The sequence below is a fragment of the Oncorhynchus mykiss genome, chromosome 1 (genome assembly GCF_057628025.1).
Source record: "Oncorhynchus mykiss isolate SJ-2025 chromosome 1, ASM5762802v1, whole genome shotgun sequence".
Classification (NCBI taxonomy): Eukaryota; Metazoa; Chordata; class Actinopteri; order Salmoniformes; family Salmonidae; genus Oncorhynchus; species Oncorhynchus mykiss.
Window position 1 is genome coordinate 23,656,717 of NC_143022.1, and position 20,933 is coordinate 23,677,649.

The 20,933-nt window shown below is 42.4% G+C and overlaps 1 protein-coding gene and 1 long non-coding RNA gene across 4 annotated transcripts in view; one reads left to right on the top strand and one right to left on the bottom strand.

The window, feature by feature from the left end:
* Positions 1-20,933, top strand: part of LOC110532091 (A disintegrin and metalloproteinase with thrombospondin motifs 20) — a 143,228-nt gene that overhangs the window by 103,728 nt on the left and 18,567 nt on the right. Inside the window, exons 22-28 of the mRNA XM_036970373.2 lie at positions 664-834; positions 2,018-2,245; positions 3,034-3,198; positions 3,974-4,237; positions 4,570-4,731; positions 5,186-5,362; positions 19,080-19,247. Coding sequence (XP_036826268.2) covers positions 664-834; positions 2,018-2,245; positions 3,034-3,198; positions 3,974-4,237; positions 4,570-4,731; positions 5,186-5,362; positions 19,080-19,247 — 1,335 coding nt within the window. The remainder of the gene's footprint in view (positions 1-663; positions 835-2,017; positions 2,246-3,033; positions 3,199-3,973; positions 4,238-4,569; positions 4,732-5,185; positions 5,363-19,079; positions 19,248-20,933) is intronic.
* LOC110508988 (uncharacterized) lies at positions 10,266-17,573 on the bottom strand. Of its 3 annotated transcripts, none has more exons than XR_016488408.1 (4): positions 16,937-17,370; positions 15,884-15,938; positions 15,138-15,207; positions 10,266-10,557 (listed from the first exon to the last, which is right to left on the bottom strand). It is a non-coding gene; the product is annotated as an uncharacterized LOC110508988 (long non-coding RNA). The 3 variants fall into 3 exon arrangements; XR_016488389.1 differs by having other exon boundaries at positions 15,884-15,955; positions 16,937-17,337; XR_002471392.3 differs by lacking the exon at positions 10,266-10,557 and having other exon boundaries at positions 14,000-15,207; positions 16,937-17,573.

Consider the following 20,933-nt stretch of genomic DNA (forward strand, 5'->3'; position numbering starts at 1 on the left):
TGCTGCACTGAAAGTAAAGGGGCTGAATAATTTTGCACGCCCAATTTTTCAGTTTTTGATTTGTTAAAAAAGTTTGAAATATCCAATAAATGTCGTTCCACTTCATGATTGTGTCCCACTTGTTGTTGATTCTTCACAAAAAAAATACAGTTTTATATCTTTATGTTTGAAGCCTGAAATGTGGCAAAAGGTCGCAAAGTTCAAGGGGGCCGAATAAATTCGCAAGGCACTGTATATACACACTTTATGAAGTATATGCGTATTAATGTACACACATAATAAAACACACAAATATACACACTTTATAAAGTATATGCGTATTGATGTAAACACATAATAAAGCACACACATACACACAACAGGACACACACACACAGTGCAAACACACACATGCACACACATGACACAAATTCACACACTGTTACATTCACATCAATAAACGCTTCTATAAACACACATAAATATATACACACTTTATAAAGTATATGTGTATTGATGTAAACGCATCACATTTGCTCTAACATGCACACACACTTTGAGGATAACATTTTACACACACAATCACACAATGTTCCTACCCCCACACACACCCTTCATAACACATATACTTTATTAGTCTTCCTCCCTCAACCTGACCCTATCTCTCCCTCTGTCCCCTCCCAGTGCTTGGTGACGTGTGGGAAGGGGATGAGGCACAGGCAGGTATCCTGTAGTGTGGGGGTAGGAGAGGAGAATCTGAGTGAACACTTCTGTGACCCCAACACCAAGCCTCTAGCCGTGGGGAGCTGTGAGATGCCAGATTGTGCCTCCTGGCAGGTCGGAGTCTGGGGACCGGTGAGTCCAGATGGATGGTTCTGCACGTGCCTGTGTCTGACAGATTCAGGTTCTCGTGTGGTTTAATCTTTGTGATTGAATAGGAATGAATGTGCAGGAATGAATGTTTAAGTGTGTAACATTGTAGTGTGTGTTATTTATGTGTCTGGCTGCATGTGTGCTCTGCACATACATCCCCTTCCTTCCCAGTGTGTATCTGTGGTGTGTATCTGTGTGTGGGGTCAGATTTACTCCGACAGGATATGAGGGCAGAGTGAGAGCGCTAGGGGAGGAAATGACATCTCAAGTCAGAGCACACCACTCCACAACTCACCACACTATCAGGTCCCCCCACTGCCTTAGACAGAGCCGTACACACACAGACCCTGTAAGTCTGCTAGTCCAATACTTCCTCAGCCTATATACACGCACCTTGTCTGGTGTGCACAAGCCAGTATGGCAGGAATGAATGGATGAATGAATGTCTTTGACCATTCATTGACTCAACATGATAGTTCCATTGACAGAGCTGGTATACAGTATACAGTGGGGCAAAAAAGTATTTAGTCAGACACCAATTGTGCATGTTCTCCCACTTAAAAAGATGAGAGAGGCCTGTAATTTTCATCATAGGTACACTTCAACTATGACAGACAAAATTAGGGGGAAAAAATCCAGAAAATCATATTGTAGGATTTTTAATGAATTTATTTGCAAATTATGGTGGAAAATAAGTAATTGGTCAATAACAAAAGTTTATCTCAATACTTTGTTATATACCCTTTGTTGGCAATGACAGGGGTCAAATGTTTTCTGTAAGTCTTCACAAGGTTTTCACACACTGTTGCTGGTATTTTGGCCCATTCCTCCATGCAGATCTCCTCTAGCTACCTGCCGCCCCACTAGGCTACCTGCCGCCCCACTAGGCTACCTGCCGCCCCACCAGGCTACCTGCCGCCCCACCAGGCTACCTGCCGCTCCATTAGCAGAGATCTGGGGGAGAGGGTGGGTGTCTGGGAAGTAGTAGGGTTCAACTACATTAAGTTAGTCTAGCCCAGCCAAGTGCAGTCTATGTGAGCTGAGTTAAAATTGCATCCTTCCTTGAAGTAGAGCACTGATCTGCCAAGGTTTTACTGTCAATCCTTTTGGAGCCTCAGGCCATCATCTGACCCTGTGTGTGTCTCTCCTGTGTGTGTTGTTGCAGTGTGCAGTGACGTGTGGCCATGGTTACCAGATGCGGGCTGTGAGGTGTGTGTCAGGGTTGTATGGGGACACGGTAGATGACAGGAAGTGTAACGCAGCATCCAGACCCAGGGACAGCCAGGACTGTGAGATGGCACCGTGTCCCTGGGCCTCTCCTCAACACAGCACTGTCCGCCCTGACACCTCTGGTCAGCTCCTCACACAGTGGAGATATGGCTCCTGGACCACAGTGAGCACTGCAACCGCGCACACGCACTAATAGGCTTATGAACACTCACGTACAGTAGCTCTCTCTGCCTCGCCATTACTACCCCTCTGACTGTACATGTCTGATTCACTGGTCTGTAGAATGCAGCACTGCTCAGCCTCACACACACACACTCCCTCACCCTGGTGTTTTGCATTGTTTCCCAGTGCAAATGAAAAAACAGATCTCTGTCTAAACATGAGGCTTTGGTTTCAAACATGAATCTCAGTTTGTCTGTATGTCTGTCAGAGAGGCTGTGAGCTCGCATGTCAAAGAGGAGGCTAGCGCAAGTGTGGTCCCTCTGAAAAAACACACATACATTCCACTCAGGAGCGATACTGCCATCCTCTCGTGTAAAGTCATGGGCAATTTGGTGTAATTGATATGATTGTGATATTTACATGTGTATTTCAGATGGTGTCTTTAGATCTCAGTAGGTATTCACCCCTTGGTAAAGTTTACTCTGTCCTCCTGTTGAGTTTGCCCGGGTGCAGCTAGAATATCACCAGGTGAAAACCTCATGGAGGAGTCTGGTTAGAACATATAGAGACAGAGAGTACAAATGATTCATTTTAATGCATTTGTCACAGAGTGTCTGAGCTGGTGGCTTAAAATGTAACCTTTATCAGTTCATTGAAAATAGACTGTTGTTATGCACACATCTTCAATGAAACACATCAGCCAGTAAGATTTCATGTAAAGTGTGTAAGTGTGACACACTGTAACTCTAATCTTGAATGTTTGTGGGTTCCTCTGTGTGTCTGTCTCAGTGCTCTGTCTCCTGTGGGAAAGGGAAGCGTGCCCGCTATGTCAGCTGTCGGGACGCCCAGGGTGGAGTGGCAGACGAGTCCTACTGTGCCCATCTGCCCCGGCCCCCAGAATCCTCAGCCTGCTTCAGCTCGTGTGGCCAGTGGAGCTCCTGGGAGTGGTCTCCTGTATGTTACAGTTGTTGTTGTTTTTTTAACCCCATTACTTTTATAAGTATAAATATGTATGAGTAGCTATTATGCCTTTACTACTAAAATAATGCATGCCTTATTAAAGTTTTTTTGCTATGCTCTCTGCCCAGTATTCAGTGATATGGCCTTGTGTCTATTGTTTCCCCAGTGTTCAGTGATATGACCTTGTGTCTATTGTTTCCCCAGTGTTCAGTAATATGACCTTGTGTCTATTGTTTCCCCAGTGTTCAGTGATATGACCTTGTGTCTATTGTTTCCCCAGTGTTCAGTGATATGACCTTGTGTCTATTGTTTCCCCAGTGTTCAGTGATATGACCTTGTGTCTATTGTTTCCCCAGTGTTCAGTGATATGACCTTGTGTCTATTGTTTCCCCAGTGTTCAGTGATATGACCTTGTGTCTATTGTTTCCCCAGTGTTCAGTGTTATGACCTTGTGTCTATTGTTTCCCCAGTGTTCAGTGATATGACCTTGTGTCTATTGTTTCCCCAGTGTTTTAATTTTTTTGTTTTACCTTTATTTAACCAGGCAAGTCAGTTAAGAACAAATTCTTATTTTCAATGACGGCCTAGGAACAATGTTAACTGCCTGTTCAGGGGCAGAACGTCAGATTTGTACCTTGTCAGCTCGGGGGTTTGAACTTGCAACCTTCCGGTTACTAGTCCAACGCTCTAAGCACTAGGCTACCCTGCCGCCCCACTAGGTTACCCCGCCGTGTTCAGTGATATGACCTTGTGTCTATTCTTTCCCCAGTGTTCAGTGACGTGTGGTGTGGGCCGGGCCACCAGGCAGGTGGAATGCAGTAACTACCATCACCAGGTGGATGAGTCATTCTGCGACCAGTACGAGAGGCCCAGCACAGAGCACGAGTGTATGGCCACCCCCTGCCCCTCCGAGTACCGACAGAGGCCCAATGACCAGCCCTACAGCCCCCACAACCCCACCAGCCACCCGGGCCATGGCAGTTGGAACGTCCCCTCGGCAGACAACCAGTGGAGGACGGGACCCTGGGGAGGAGTATGTACAGAACCATGGGACCAGAGATTGTACACTCACCTGAGTGACCCCTAGTTGTAGGCAATATGGCCGGGGGTTCGGGGGGGTCATGATGTTCCACGTGGTCAAGAAAAACTTCTGGGACTATGATACCATCTCCATGCACTGCTCTCTCCCTCACCTAATTGTCTGACTGCATATCTGCTGTTCCTCACATAGTGATCTCTCACTGTATTCACTCAGACAGATAGTAAGGATATGACTAGATTGCAGCTGGTAAGGTAGTGTACAGGCTGTGTACAGAGTTGTGTGTGTGTGTTTCCCTCTGTAACACACTCTGTGCCCCTCCGTAGTGCTCCAGTACGTGTGCAGGGGGCTCCCAGAGGAGGGTGGTAGTGTGTCAGGATGCGCAGGGTCGCAGCACCAGCCACTGTGACCAGAGGGTCAAACCTGCAGAGTCCAAGAGCTGCGACTCAGGACCCTGCCCTCTGTGGAACTACGGCATCTGGGGAGAGGTGAGGGAGAGGCTATACAGACACGCCTGGTGCTCAAATTGATGACGTCGCGCATCTGAGAGACGAGTTGAGACGACTGACTGAACCGAATCCGTTCGTCTCCACTCGACTCTCGCTGTGCGACATACGTCATCAATTTGGGCACCAGGTGTGTCTGTATAGCCTCTCCCGAGAGGTGAGTACACAGGCACTACAGGGACTATGTACATCCTTAAACAGATCTGCCTCTGTTAAAGCTACAACAATATGGTCCACTACTAAACTACAGATACCCATTTCAGACTCCTAGACATGTGTCAATAGTCTAAAGTGGCTTCCTTTCCTCTGCACCTCTTGTTCATCTACTCCCGCACTGAAAGAAGAACTATTGAGATACTGTACCAAGTAGCCTGCCTTTAACTCAAAAGTCTTGCTAAATACTAAGTTGACGCCCTCTTCTCTTTTCCACTCTCAGTGCACCCAGACGTGTGGCGGAGGCAGGAGGACGCGCCAGGTGGTGTGCCAGCGGCCCAACGGACAGAGACTCAACGACCACAACTGTGACGTCCTGGACAAGCCTCCTGACATAGAGCAGTGCAGCCTGCACCTGTGTCCGGGCAGCACATCCTGGCACCGCCGACCATGGAAGCCGGTACGATAGTACTTCCTCTTCCCATAACTTCTCCTCCTCCTTAACTTCCTCCTTCACTGGGGCGTGTCACCATGAGCCGTGAGTAGACATGGGGGTTTGCTTAAATTACAGGGAGTGTACTTCTGGCCCATCCACTAGCAGCTAGAGGCTAGCGGCTAGCTAACTGTTTTAGCCTATCTGTAGGAGCGTCAATGGAGCACTAGTGTCAGCGCTAGGTTAGGATAGCCCCAGCCCACCCACACTGGGCCATGGAGTGGCATGGTGCTGATTAGAAACAAGGGGAAAAGAGCACACACAGAATGCTGCTCCACATTGGGAATTGTCAGAAACTTAGGCTCCAAATGAAAACTGAACTTAGGCTCCAAATGAAAACTATAAATTAGAAGGGCAATGTTGTCCAACAATGCCATATATTTGTAGAGGCGAGTGAGTAACTCGAAATATATTTATTTCATATGTGAAGCGTGAAGTAAACGTTTTTTCTGATTTCTGTCTCACCCTGTAACCGAAAGTACACAAGTGTAAATTTGTGTATAAGAGTTACCTTTATCAAACAGCAACAATTACTGTTACTGTATTTTGTGAATCTATCGATGTACAGTATGATTTTATTTTTAGTGGCTAGGTTTCATAACTGAATATGATTTTTAATATTTTACTGGTGCTTTTGGTTGGATCTCTTGCGTCTCATGAATAATGACAGTTTGTACAGAGGAAAGTACTTTCAACACGACAGTATGTTTTGTTACTATTTTTAAAATTATGAAAATATATTTTTTAAGACTCATAAATGAAACGTTAAATGCAGTTTTCAAAATGTGCCATCCCTCTTAGAATGTTATATTCCAGATCTTTTCACAGTTCTACCATCCCCTCATGTAACAAGGTGTGCTTCTAAAGTTTTAAATAACTGACAATGAATTATAAGTACAAAATAATAAAAACCAGTAACTATAGAATGCTATAGATAGTCTAGATATAACACTGTATTTTAGGGTTCAATTTGAAATGCTTAGACACATACAGTTACTGTAGGAAAAAAGCTATAATGCCTATGCAAGGAAAATATCGGGCGCAGAAAGTCATGTACAGTAGAAGCTACAAAGGCCAGGCCTTCTACACTTCTGGTATCACAGAACTGAAGATTGTACAGGGATCACTGTTCGGCAAAACACTCAACCTCACAATATACTCTCACCCTCATCACATGTGTTATAATTTTTCTGTCTTGTCGTTAGTGTGTTAGTTGGTCATAGTGGCACAAGTGATTTCAGTATTTGTCTTGTATGGTGGGCCCTTTGTCTCTACTGTAAAACTGCACTATAGTACAGGAGAAGTTTACATCAAAATGATGTTTACAGTGGGGTTTCTATAGAAACACAGTCAATCTGTTAAGTACAAGAGGCACTATAAAGTTGTATTATTGAACTTATTCACAGGTCATACCTGATGTATTTGTATAGCTTATGTTACATGCCGTATATCAAGATAAATCCGTCTAATATGGTGTACAAATGTGAAACTATGCAATCCAGCTTTTAAAGCTCTACCATTTCACAGTAGATTTACTTCCAATGTGCTTTTCATCTGAAAGTCTGCTCAGAAGATAAAACCAACTGAATTGGCATCCGCTAATCTCGTACCAACTGAAGCACACAAATACCTCTCTTTTATGATACTGTAGTCATTTGTTGCTGTTTCACTTTTTTCTTGGGCGAGTTTCTACATTTCTGAAGGATTTTTTCATATAAAAGCTATTTATTTGTTTACAATAGTTTATTCATTGTTGCAGCTTTAATGTTGTATTTGTTTCAATTTAGATACATGAACTATCATCTGTCATAACCTTCGTAATGCTGTCATCAACCTGACCTGCCATCCGATAACTGCTCCATACATTTCAAAACATTTCATTACTAACTGCTTGCTTGATGGATAGCCAGCCAGTCAACATATATAATATTATACCCTTCGACGGCATGAAAAACACTAGTATGTGAAACATGGTTTCCCAAAGTGTCATGACATGTGTGACATCAAGGTGCAGTCTTCCTGACACATAGTTCAGGTGAAGTGTTACCAAAATGGCTCTTTGTTTGTGTTGACCGTAAGCTCTCCTGTGAGGTCCTCTCTGGGCTCTCTCTCTCTCTTGTCTTCTTCCTCCTCCACATTCCTTTGTCTCCGTCTATCCCAAGACATTCACTTCATCCAAGACTCCTCCTTAGCCTCGCCAGTCGCTCTTTGTCTCCAACTTTTTTTTACCCAAGGTGCTCAGTGCATTGCTTAGTTTTTTTGTTCAAATGTTTGTTCATCTTTTTCTATTTATTTAGTTCACATTCAAAAATACATAAACATGTTGAAATATCTTTTCCCACTGTAAAAAATATTAAAGAAACAAAGGTTGTGAAATGTGTGTTGTTTTTCAATGTGGCATCATGCTGTAATACTTGGAAAGTATTGTATTCTTTGGCAATGACATTTGCCCCATAACTTCAAAGTCATATTGTTGAACATTTACTTTTATGCTCATCACAGTACAGGAAATAGCATCATATGTGCTCTGTATTTTTTGGGGTTTAAACCAAATACTGTCTAAAATATATACTACACTGAGCAAAAGTTATTGAGATATAAATGCCCACATCCCAAATGCTGAACTGTCGCCCAAAAGTTGTACACAAGTCAAACAAACTTCAGACACAAACTTCAAGATAACTGTTTCGGTTTAATTATATCCCTATAGCATGTGTTACACAATATATGATACCTGCAATATTTGTTGATACAGAAAAATATATACCTTTGCAGTTCCTCCTCATGTCTCTATCCAGCTAATCTAAAGCCAGCTATCTGAGTTTTTTAGAATAGCATAAAAGTGTGCTTTATAAAATAGCATAAACAGCATAAATTAAAACCACACAAAATCTAATGTAAAACAGACTGCAGGCTTTCTTCATATTGTTATGATGTTTTTTTTAGCATTTCATTTTGCAAACACTCAAGAGAAAACATACTCCAATTTTGGCACAGGCTGGCACATATATCTGTTTACAATTGTAGTAATAGGGCTATCTCCGTAATGCCTTTGGCTATAAACCAACAGAGTATTGTGTTTTATTACAAGAATAATTGGAAATTAATCAATGTTGGCAAGTTTGTTATATTTTAAGAGGTCCCAAATCAAAACCCCAAAAAATGATGTTCATGCAATACTGTTGATGAATTCATTTGTGCCTCTTTTCTGTTGTATTATATCATGCTTTCAAATAGAGACGATCATTTCAACAGGACAAGTAAAATAAGCAGAGCCAATACCAAAAATAAAAAACTGAAATATAACATTTAAATAAGTATTCAGACCCTTTACTCAGTACTTTGTTGAAGCAACAAGCTTGGCACACCTGCATTTGGGGAGTTTCTCCCATTCTTCTCTGCAGATCCTCTCAAGGTCTGTCAGGTTGGATGGGGAGCGTCGCTGCACAGCTATTTTCAGGTCTCTCCAGAGATGTTCGATTAGGTTCAAGTCTGGTTCAAGCTCTGGCTGAGCCACTCAAGGACATTCAGAGACTTGTCCTGAAGCCACTCCTGCGTTTGGCTGTGTGCTTAGGGTTGTTGTCCTGTTGGAAGGTGAACCTTCGCCCCAGTCTGTGGTCCTGTGCGCTCTGGAGCAGGTTTTCATCAAGGATCTCTCTTTACTTTGCTCCGTTCATCTTTCCCTCGATCCTGACTAGTCTCCCAGTCCCTGCCGCTGAAAAACATCCCCTGCTTCTCTGTAGGGATGGTGTCAGGTTTCCGACATAAATTACGCTTGGCCAAAGCGTTCAATCTTGGTTTCATCAGACCAGACAATCTTCTTTCTCATGGTCTGAGAGTCCTTTAGGTGACTCTTGGCAAACTACAAGCAGGCTGTCATGTGACTTTTACTAAGGAGTGGCTTCTGTCTGGCCACTCTACCATAAAGGCCTGATTGGTGGAGTGCTGCAGAGATGGTTGTCCTTCTGGAAGGTTCTCCTATCTCCACAGAGGAACTCTGGAGCTCTGTCAGAGTGACCATTGTGTTCTTGGCCACCTCCCTGACCAAGGCCCTTCTCCCCTGGTTGCTCAGTTTGGCCGGGTGGCCAGCTCTAGGAAAAGTCTTGGTGGTTCCAAACGTATTCCATTTAAGAATGATGGAAGCCACTGTTCTTGGGGACCTTCAATGATGCAGAAATGTGTTGGTACTCTTCCCCAGATATGTGCCTCAAAACAATCCTGTCTCGGAGCTCTACCGACAATTCCTTCAACTTCATGGCTTGGTTTTTGCTGTGGGACCTTATAAAGACAGGTGTGTGCTTTTCCCAAATCATGTCCAATGAATTGAATTTAACACAGGTGGACTCCAATCAAGTTGTAGAAACATCTCAAAGATGATCAATGTAAACAAATGCACCTGAGCTCAATTTCGAGTCTCATAGCAAAGGGTCTGAATAGGAAAGGAAAGGAAAGGGAAGGATTCCTAGTCAGTGAATACTTATGTAAATAAGGTATTTCTGTTTCTTTAATAAATTTGCTAAAATTTCTAAAAACCTTATTTCGCTTTGTCATTATGGGGTATTGTGTGTAGATTGATGAAGATTTTTTTTAAAATCAATTTTAGAATAAGGTTGTAATGTAACAAAATGTGCAAAACGTCAAGGGGTCTGAATACTTTCCTAATGCGTTGTACTGTATGTTGGCATGTTTCATAAAGTGATTTGCTTTCTCAAGTGGCAGTTATATGGGTTGAATCTTGGACTTACCTGGTCATGGACTTACCTGGTGAGATGATTAGGGTATCTTGTGGCATTCTTCAGTCAGGGTTTGTCCAATAGAACAATCAAGCAATGTAAGCATTAACTGATTCCAAAGAGAATAACTCACCAAAGACAGAAAATAATTGAAATTTATTGCACAGATTTTGTTATTCAAACACAGTTTGGGAGCAGTAAAGTTCCACACAAAATAGATATAGCAACAATGGTAACATCATTAAGTAATGATGATTGCTTTATAAACAGCTGCAACCCTTTTTGGGGTGAAGCAGCACTAACCAACAATAATGTGATGAATTGAACACTCCCACATTTTAGTAATTTATGCCTATTTGTTGCTTATAAACACAATTTCCTGCAGTTAGTGGAGGAGTCCCAATGAGAGCGATCTTTGTTGACGTGACCCTGAACGAAAGACATTTGTTAAAATGACAACAACATAAACATATTTGTTTAAAATGACAACAACATAAACATATTTGACTTTGGCCTGAGGCAAATCCCCTAAACCTGTCACCCTGGGGTCAGATGGTAGTAACATCATTGAGCTTGTGTTTTCTGATCCAGCCCATATGCCGGTGTAGCACTGATCAACTGGACTAGCTAGGACTTGGAGACTTGGAGGTTCCCTCAGTCTCAGTTCTTCAAGCATGGTTCTTGTCATAGGTTGGAAACCAGAGCAGGATGCTAATGTTACATTTGGTCCCTGTTAGTGGTGGTTTATTCATTAAGCCAAACCAAATTATGGTAATTGATGAGTTGTATTGGTCAGTATACTTGTAGGATTTGGCATGTTCGGAGGGTTTTGTCCCAGGATTTGATTAAAAAACAACTGTAATATTAGTATGCTCTCCATCAACATTGATGTGTCCAATATTTATTTCTTGCAATTTAGAGAGCAATGAAATAATGCTGCCATGCCTCAATAGAAACAAATGACAGAGAAAAGACACGGCTTGTATACAAAGATTGATTTGTTTTTATCCCAGATTGCCGAACAAAACACACACATTTCTTAACGTTTGGCTGAGAGAGAACTATACAAGATATTTATATAGTACATATGGAACATAAATATTAGGTGTCAGCGATGGAGAGTCTTTCATCTAAACCAGTGGACCCTCCTGCCTATATAGACATCTGCGATCAAGCACGGTTGATGTCAAACTTCAAAGTTTGATATATATTTGGCTCTATGTGGCCTAGTCCTGTACATTAAAGCCTCGTTTAGACATAGCCACTAATGCAGTCTCAGTGACGGAGGGTGATGACATAAAATAGCAGGAGTTGACTCGCGACCACAAAGAAACTGGATACAGAGCAGAGCAAGTGGAGAGAGAGTGGGGAAAAGATTGAGAGACTAGTTTAGGCAGATTTTTGTTTCGCTGGCGCTACAGCTGGGGATGGATGCAGGGGGATAAAATAAGTAGAGATCTGGAAGCGTTTAAACTAGGCTTTCCCTGGCTCGTCCAATGATCGGGAACAGGTCCTCAACTGGCATTGCAACGCATCTGAGAGAAAGATCTCTAAAGCTTATGGGGTGAATCCTCTCTGAAATGGGACTTCAATGCATGTTTCTCTCACCTCGTCTCTACTGGAGATTATTCATGTTGGGGCCTGTCGGTGGCTGTCATGTTGATGTACCTTGGTAGTTGGACTGTACAAACTCTTCATATTTGTCTACATTTTTTTTCTCTCCAAACTTGGTTCAGTGGTAAAGTGTTTGAGGTTGCCCTAGAAGAACGTGGTAACCCACTCAAAATACGATATCTCCCTAGAAAGTAGAGCTTATTACTTTTTACCTCACATCTTACCAAGACACCCTACACCGCTGCTTTCTTGTGTGGCGTCAGTTAGCAGTGCAATAGACGTCAGTGTATTACTCTTTATATGAAGACTTCCAGGCTCTACCTTTACTGATGTGGGTCCTGTACTGCACGTTCCACATTAGCTACCTGGCTGGCAGGTCTGTTTCTACTTGTGCATCTGTCTCTCAGAGCTTTAGGGCCGCTGGTTCACAGATGGTGAAGACATTCCAGCAAGTCAATGTCTGAGCCTACAGTACTCATCGATGTTACATATTCAGCCCCAACGTCTCCCGCCCATCCTTTTGTGATTAAACGACACCGCCGTTTACATCACACAATGTTCAGTCCTCTTATATCATCCGCCAGAGTAAATTCCAAGCACAAACTCATTTTGTCAATGAGGTCTGGAGGGCCGCACTGGATATTGGTTATATTTCCTCGCAATCAAATGTTTTTAATTGGAATCTATCCATTGATTTTTGAATTTTCTATGCTCTCTGACTGTCTTGTTTTCATTTGGGTGATTATTAGCGAGTTGGACACAGTCAAGAAACTCTATCATTTCTACACAGTTTGGATTTGCTTTTAGTCATTTTAAAGTATCAAATTTAAAAAACTATATATATATTTAACCAGGCAAGTCAGTTAAGAACACATTTTTATTTACAATGACGGCATACCCCGGCCAAACCCTCCCGAAACCCGGACGACTGTAATGCTCCGGGTGTCGTGGGTGTGGAGTCAAACGCAGGAGACAGAGAGTGCAATGATGTGCTTCTTTAATAGCACCAACGCACCACAGGGTGCTCACAATAGTAACGGCCCCAAACACAGGGAATGAAAATGTACAACTGAAAATGCACGACCGGGCACTAACACGTACCTCTACAACAGAGCCGAAGGTTACAATGAATAATCCCGCACAACAACCAGGCGGGCCGGCTGTCTAATAAAGACAAACTAATCATACATAAACAGGTGCCAATAAACATACAAGGAGGGGGAGGAAAGACAATCAGTGGCAGCTAATAGGCCGGTGACGACTACCGCCGAGCGCCACCCGCCCGGGAAGGGAAACCACCCTCGGTCGGACTCGTGACAGTGGGCCAATTGTGCAACGCCCTAAGGGACTCCGAATCACGGATCGAACCTGGGTCTGTAGTGACGCCTCTAGCACTGCAATGCAGGGCCTTAAACCGCTGCGCCACTCAGAATAATGACAGAATAATGATATAATCCTATTAAAAAATATAGTATATACTCAAACCACCCAGGGAACCGGCCCACGGGCTGTATGTTTGACACCCGTCTAGGATCTGAAAATGTACAGTGTGGCTACGTGAGGCAGTCATTGGTGGGCAAATATTATATCTGATGTGCTAGAAACCAAGGAATTATAGCTGCCTTTGACTTTGTAGTCAATGCTATTACCTAACTTGTTTTCCTTCTACTGTTAAGGACACAGTTATTCTCAAGGTTTAACACCATTTTTGGAGTCCACTGAGCCCAGCTGCAGATTGTACATTGTTGCACATCTTCAAAGAGTGCTATAGTGGGGGTGAAATCAAAGGTAGATAGCATATCAGGCTTGTGAAACACACCAGCAACACACAACAATTTCACCCCCATAACGGCCCCATAAAAAGACAGAGGTGTAAACAGAGGGTTCAGCTTGGAGGAATGTGTTAATGAGACACACACGGGCAGATGTTGACCATCAACCACCTCTAAATTACAAACAACCTAACAACAATGTGATCGTCCCATCATACAATATTTTGGGCAACATTTTCTTGTGTCTCTTAGAGAGAGGAAAATGTTGCCCTTTGTCCGATATCTGTACTGTAGCTTTTTGGTTGGAACACAAGGCCAAGGTCAAGGTCGTTGGTGTCTTACGATGCAATTCTGTTATGGGAACCCAGGATGAACAATGCTGTAAGACAAACATTAGCTGTACCCCATATATATAGCCAAGTTATCGTTACTCGTTGTGTATTTATTCCTTGTGTTATCATTTTTTTCTATCATTTTTCTCTGCGTTGATGGGAAGGGCCCGTAGGGAAGCATTTCACTGTTAGTCTACACTTGTTGTTTACGAAGCATGTGGCAAATAACATTTGATTTTATTTATTTATTTTAAAAGAACACTATGTCTTTGGCTTTGGTTGTGAACTCGTCACTAGGATAAATGACACTAGAGTTTGGGTCTTGACAGCTTAACAGTGAAGTGGTGTTGAGTAAGAAGAAGATGGAATAGGGACTCTTGGAAGCTCTTGGAAATCCTGGGCCAAAGGTCACTTTAGAATCTCATGCATTGTTCCGTCTTTTTAGTTCTGCTGTCCGAAATCAGGTTCACTTTCCTGGTCTGGCATAGCTTTATGAGACAACAGCATTGTACTCAATGAAGCACCAATGGAGTTTTTCTGGAGTGGGACATGGAAATGGATCTTGGTTCCAGCTGAATGTTTGGACAGGTAGAAAAACGGGTTGTTTTTGTCATTCCCGAAAGTTGACTTATGGTTGCTCAGTTCATCTTTTCTGAGTGGTGTTGACTTAAAAAGAGAATAGTGTTGGGGAAACTTAATATGCCCTTTTAGGATTGTTTATTTGAGTTTCTAGCCATGGCAGAGGCACAGTTTGGCACCAACTACACAGTTGAGTTTAGTCGACTGCTTTCATTTTCCATCACAAGCAGCCTAAAGCTCTTGTAGTGAACATTTGGTCAACTTTGTTAACACAGACCAATAATTATTTAGACTTTGCAATATCCTTTTCAATCATCATTACCCTTACAATAAACTCCATGGTGACGCCAATAAGAAATGTCCTTATTTTTTTACCTTCGGTATCTAAATATACTTATGACATTGGTTTGTGCTAACTCTTTTGGGAGGAAATCCTATTTGCCAGTTAATACCAATTAATTTCAGTTAATACAGCCTACTTACTTGTGTAGTAATTGTCTAATGATATCTCTTTGGCCACTGATGTCTGGATGCCAGATTTGGACCACGTTGGCCAGGGTTAGACTGGACTGTATTAGTGCTAGTATGAGGTGTTGCTTAATGTTTCTTCCCATGCATGGAGATGATCAGGCCTGTGTGTGGCTATTTTGGCCTTGAGGATGAAAGATCTATGACTCTGACATTCCTCCGCCCCACGATGTTCTGCTCTTACCAGCTTTTCCCACGTCGACAGCATGTGTTGTTTTGACTTCTGTCTTTGAAACTTCCTTGCAAAACAGGACCTTGAACAGAAAAAGCATCCTGTGATAGCTCTCTGGCCATATGTCTTAGCCTCCCTCACTCTCTGAGCTCTGCAAACATCTTCTTACATTTTTTTCCCCCTCATTGACACTGATAAAGGTGTAATAACATAAGTGTAATAATCAGTGTAATGAACTGAACTAATATCAGTGGAACAACATCAGAGGAATAAGCTGTAATACAATCTATCAGTGTATCTTGTTCACTAATATCACTTGGTCCTTGGAAAATGAGAACATATTGACTTGTTAGGAGGATCATAAATCTAGATTATCTTCAATATGACTTCGATCATCTTTTTTTGAAGCTTTTGACATTTTCTATACATAGTATTTGAGTATCAGTTTGCCAGTACAGAGTGTAATATTCTGGACAACCTTCACACAATCGTGAGTTTGTTCTTGCTCCAGAAACGTCGGTACTAAAGAAATTAGACAGTGCCTTTTAAGGTTTGAAAACATCTGACAAACATTCCAAGTGAACTATCAATTGAAAGTGAGTTGTTCTATAGGGATTTCTGTGTTTTTTTTCTGTTCAAGTTGCATATGCTGTGGCGTAGTCGCATTGGCTGAACTACAGGTAATTCCATGGTCTCAAAAGTGACCAAATAGCGTGGTCTCTCTTTGCTTAAACGCTTCCATGTGTCCATTAGCTTACCTGTCCTCTGTGATGGAATGGGCGGATGTCATCATACAATTGCAGCCTGCCATGCCTAGACAAAGACATGCTCTTATGAATAGCGTGGAAATAGAAAAAAGACATAACCTGTCAATATTCTTGATGCATCTCACATTTCAGTATAGACTACCAAAGTCCATTTAAGTATCAATCTATGCGATCATTGAAATAAAAAAAATCCAGCTCCATGTCTATTTACCTACAAGTACAACAAGCCGTTTTATAGTATGGTCTTAATAGCCCAGAGAATAAACATGAATTAGCTGGATTTGGTTTGGCAATAAATGAAGTGAAGTGTTCCAGAACCCTGAAACACTAGCAAAGCAGGAATGCAGTGGAAAGAAGAAGAAAAGGCACAAGCTGCTTCGCTGTTAGCACAATGCAGTAACCGGCCAAACGTGGCTTGTCTCTGTCTGTGTACTGTAGGACATCTCCCGTTCTGATTGAAAAACTTTGTTAAACAAAACCGTGTTACTGGGGTGGCTTTCAGGCAACGATTTCATTCCGTCTTCTAAAGTAATCCATATTATTTCTCGATGAAACTCACTGGCTGATACTAGAATTAATGGATTGCTGTTACAACTTGGGAGAGCACATCTGTCTCGAGAGAAAGTCATTTTTCATGCGGCTTGTATATTTTTCTTATTTTTCAACAAAGTTTTAATAGTAATAATACATGTATATGCAACTTAGAAGATACGTGTATCCAGTGTGACTTACAGTACAGTAAATGGATACATTTAAGTGTTTGTAATCCACATATACATTTTCTGTGAATGTGAATGAGTCTCCCCCCCCCCCATTTATATTGTTAGAGATCCCACACTGTAGTATTTACTGTAGTAACATGCATTACCAGCCTTGTAACCCTTCATTAGTCATATTTATTTACTCATTTATTTACTCATTTACTAAATTATCCGAATGAAAATCACTATCTTTTGCCCTCAGTATGTTAGTTAGCAGACCAGCAGCTATTCATGGTAAAGGCAAATGAGCAGTTGAAGCGTAGTAAGAGGAGAGTTGACTTACCTGATCCAGTGTTGAGTAGAGTGAGGCAGCAGCCTAGCCTGGTAGTAGAGTTTAGAGTGGAGGGGTTGGTCGGTTCCCAGGTCCTTGCCCTCCTCCTGTACTGCTCAGCTCAGCTCTCGGAGGTTGTTCTTTGGCCCCACGCGCTGTGCCGGTTTTCTGCTCTACTTCTACGTTACCAGCCTTGATTAACTAATGGCTGACAGATAAGGCTGCCTGGCTGTGGAGAGGGAGGAGCACGCCGCCTAATAATGTCTTCTCCCCACTGTTAAACAGGCAGCAGATACAGTTCAGCTGAGTAGCACTGCCCGTAGCACTGCCCGTAGCACTGCCCGTAGCACTGCCCGTAGCACTGCCCGTAGCACTGCCCGTAGCACTGCCCGTAGCACTGCCTGTATGACTGTGGTTTCCTTTCTTCCTCCTGCTCTTTTTTATTTTCCTATTTTTTCTTCTTCAATGACAGCAGTAAGGAGGGGCTAACACCCCCTCTATCGCCCCTACTGTACATGTCTGCCTGTCTCCGTTCCTGTCTGAAGTGGAGGGAGCAGTGTTATCATTTTTGAGTGAGCGTGCAGCGGGTATAAGAAACTGCCATGTTTTAGGATCAGTCAGTCAACGCAGGGCAGCTTTGATGTCTCCTAGTCAGCTGGGCTGAGCCCTGTGTTTAAAATGCCTTTGTAATTACAATGTGTATAATATACTGTATCTGTGTACAGTGCCAACTCAAGCACTGCCCTCACCACAGTAAAGAAGAGAAGATAGAAGGAGGTGCCTCTCTGTTTAAATGGTTCAAATGGGTACTCTAGCAGAGTGAACTCACCAAGTGTTGCACAAATGTGTCTCTCTGAGTGCTTGAATGCTTCTCCTCCATTAGTGGAAAAAGAAGTCATTCTTCACATCCTATGCCCACAGCCCCTGTTGTCAAAACCTAAAAAGTGACCAGCTTTTGTTAGAATTCAATACAATATGTCTAAAATAAATCTTCCTTAAATAATTCCATCACAGCACAATAAGTCCAATAGAGTGTACTATCTATGGCCACCACAAGTTTACCATTTTGATGTTATGCAACATTCTGAGATCATAATTAAGGGACAATACAATATTATGTTTATTATCTGGGCTGGAAAATATGCTAAGACAAAACAAGAGTTCTCCACGTCTTGTTGTACTTTATTCCAATACCCCATTTTAGAGTGGCTTTGTGTAATGGGGCTCACTCGCTCACTGAGAGTACAGCAGAAATAGCTAGTTCTCTAACTGCTGTTTGTACGTATAAAGACGGAAGAGTCTAGAATATTTTTGTCCATCGACCGACCTTCGTCTCAGGCATAGGGCTTTCTGAAGACTCATCAGGATCGCTCTGCTTTTTATTCGTTGTGTTCTTGTTTTCTCTGTAGCTTTCCTGAAGCATTGTACAGCTTATTGAAAGCATATGATTGTCTAGCCATATGTATGCATGCAGGTCTTTTAGCTTTGTGAGTTTTCTCTCTCCTGGGCTTGTGTGTGTGTGTCTCTCTCTCTAGTTTGTACAGGGTACAGGGTATACACGTTAAACAGGGGAGTGCATTCAAACCTGGGTGTTCACTGGATGCTTACAGAGATCCATGTCATGATTAGTTTATCCAAAAGTGGTTTATAGCTTGTTCACTTGGCCATGAGATGCAATAACATATCATGTGTGTTCATCTCAACTCATACACCGAAGACACTATATTGAGCAAAGCACCGTGTTGGATACTTTTATACATTTTATAACGTCTTTTCTAGTACATTTTCATTGATTCTTGTGGTGTTTATACTCTTTTAGACTATTTAATTTGGCTCACTACTCTTTCATGTGGTAGAGAGGGAACCTCCTCAGGAGTAAGTTAAGTAGTGGGCTAACCGTGACCATGGAAACCATTAACCATCAAATCATAACAAGCAGGCTCTCAATGCGCAACACAAAACAGCACATTGGGTGGTTAAGTACTTTGTCTCTCTTCATTCATATAAAGTTCTAAACTGATTGACATGTACTTTCGCAGAACTTGAGCAGCGGGTATAAGCATGGTTTCAAAAAGTGTTGTTGGAAAAGGCATTCACTAGAATCTCTGCACTCACTGTCTCCATTTTGTTTTATCCCCCTCTTCTGTCTCTCTAGTGTTCTGTGAGCTGTGGCCGGGGGACCAAGCAGCGGGAGATAACCTGTGTTTACCAAAACCAAACCCAAATAGAGGAAGAGCACTGCAGTCATCTGTCATGTCCCCGGACACAGAAGGCCTGCCGAGCCCAGGGATGCCCCAGCTGGAAGGCCAACAGGTGGAGCAAGGTATGTGTCATTCACCACCCCGTCCCCACACACTCTCCAAATACCCCCAGGCCCCTTGGCGGGACCACACCACCCGCCCCTCTCTAATGCTAACAGTCACCTCTAGCAGCTGGGACGCCAACGCAAACACAGTCAAGGGCTTCCCAGTGTCCCCAGATAGTAGAACATATAAAGTACTGGACACACTGAGCACCTGTCCAATCACTGAGCAGTTTATATACTCTTGTACCAAACGTCCTTCCGATGTGAGTTAAACACCACAGGCTACATTTACATAAGTGTTTATGCAATGCACCATACTTGTATACTTGTGAGAGGAAATGTTATGGGAATTCAATGAAGCTTGTGCTGTGCATTCGCTCTCTCTCCTAGGCTTGACTAGTTATCATGCTAGTTCCTTTACATTTCTTGCACTCTTTTCAAAACAGCAGTGGCTAGTTGCCCAGTGCATTTTCCTGCACCAAAGCAGCATGCTGGACAAAAGACACAAGAAGGTACCTACTTTCTACAGACAGACAGATCCCACTGGGCACAAACTTGTTGAATCAATGTTTCAATGTAATTTGTCAACTGTTTGTAACGTGGAATCTATATGAAAAATACATTGGATTTGCAAAAAGTCGTCAATGTAAACGTTTGTTTTGAGAGTCAAATTTCAACCACAGACTGATATCATTATGGTAACACATTTTCAACATAGACAAACCTTGTATAAAATATGTTGAATTTGTACCTTTAAATAACGTCAGATCTTCAACGTTATATCCACTATCAGAAAAAAAACAATAGACTGGGCAGCACCTCCTACTGGAGAGCGGATCTATCTACAGCTATCCATTTGGTCTCCCATCCCATTTAATGAAGTCCAGCCCAGCTTTGATATTTGTCACTGACTACTGCCAGTGTGCTATTGTGACAATGATTATTGAGAGCTCTCTTAACTAAATAGATTCACTGTAGCTATCAAAGTCATTACAAAGGGTAGGTTTTACAGAGCAAATTAAATGTAGCCATACTCTCTCTATAAATCCTATTTCATCAATGATACTATTTAGACCTATATAACATTTGCGAAGTCATCGTCATCTATTGTTTCAATTCAAACCAGGGTTCAACTAAAAATAGACAATACATATAAGACTAGTGTTTCACGCTTTGGTTGATGTCAAATTTAGTCTTCAAGTTAATAATGAAAATGTTGGATTTACATCTCCATTTCAACCAAAAATCTAAATGAAAGAAAATGACTAAATCAAATCAAACTTTATTTAAAGTGCAGTTAAAGTTTGATTGAGCCCAAATGTATCACAAGGCCACCAGAGAGTAAAGGAGATGGTGGTGGAGGGAGCTTTGTCCTGTTCTGACAGGTTGTCCAGAGCAGAGGAAGGAGTAGTTGTCTGTCCGTGAGTGGTGACTGTTTAACAGTCTGATGGCCTGGAGATAGAAGTTGTTTATCGGTCTCTCTGTCCCAGCCTTGATGCACCTTTACTGTCTCCGCCTTCTAGATGGTAGTGGGATGAACAGGCCTTCCTGTGACACCAGGTGCTGTAGATGTCCTGACAGGTGGGCAGTGTGCCCCTGGTGATGCGTTGGGCTGACTGCACCACCCCCTGGAGAGCCTTGCAATTGTGGACATTGCAATTGTCATACCAGGCAGTGATACAGCCCGACAGCATGCTCTCTATG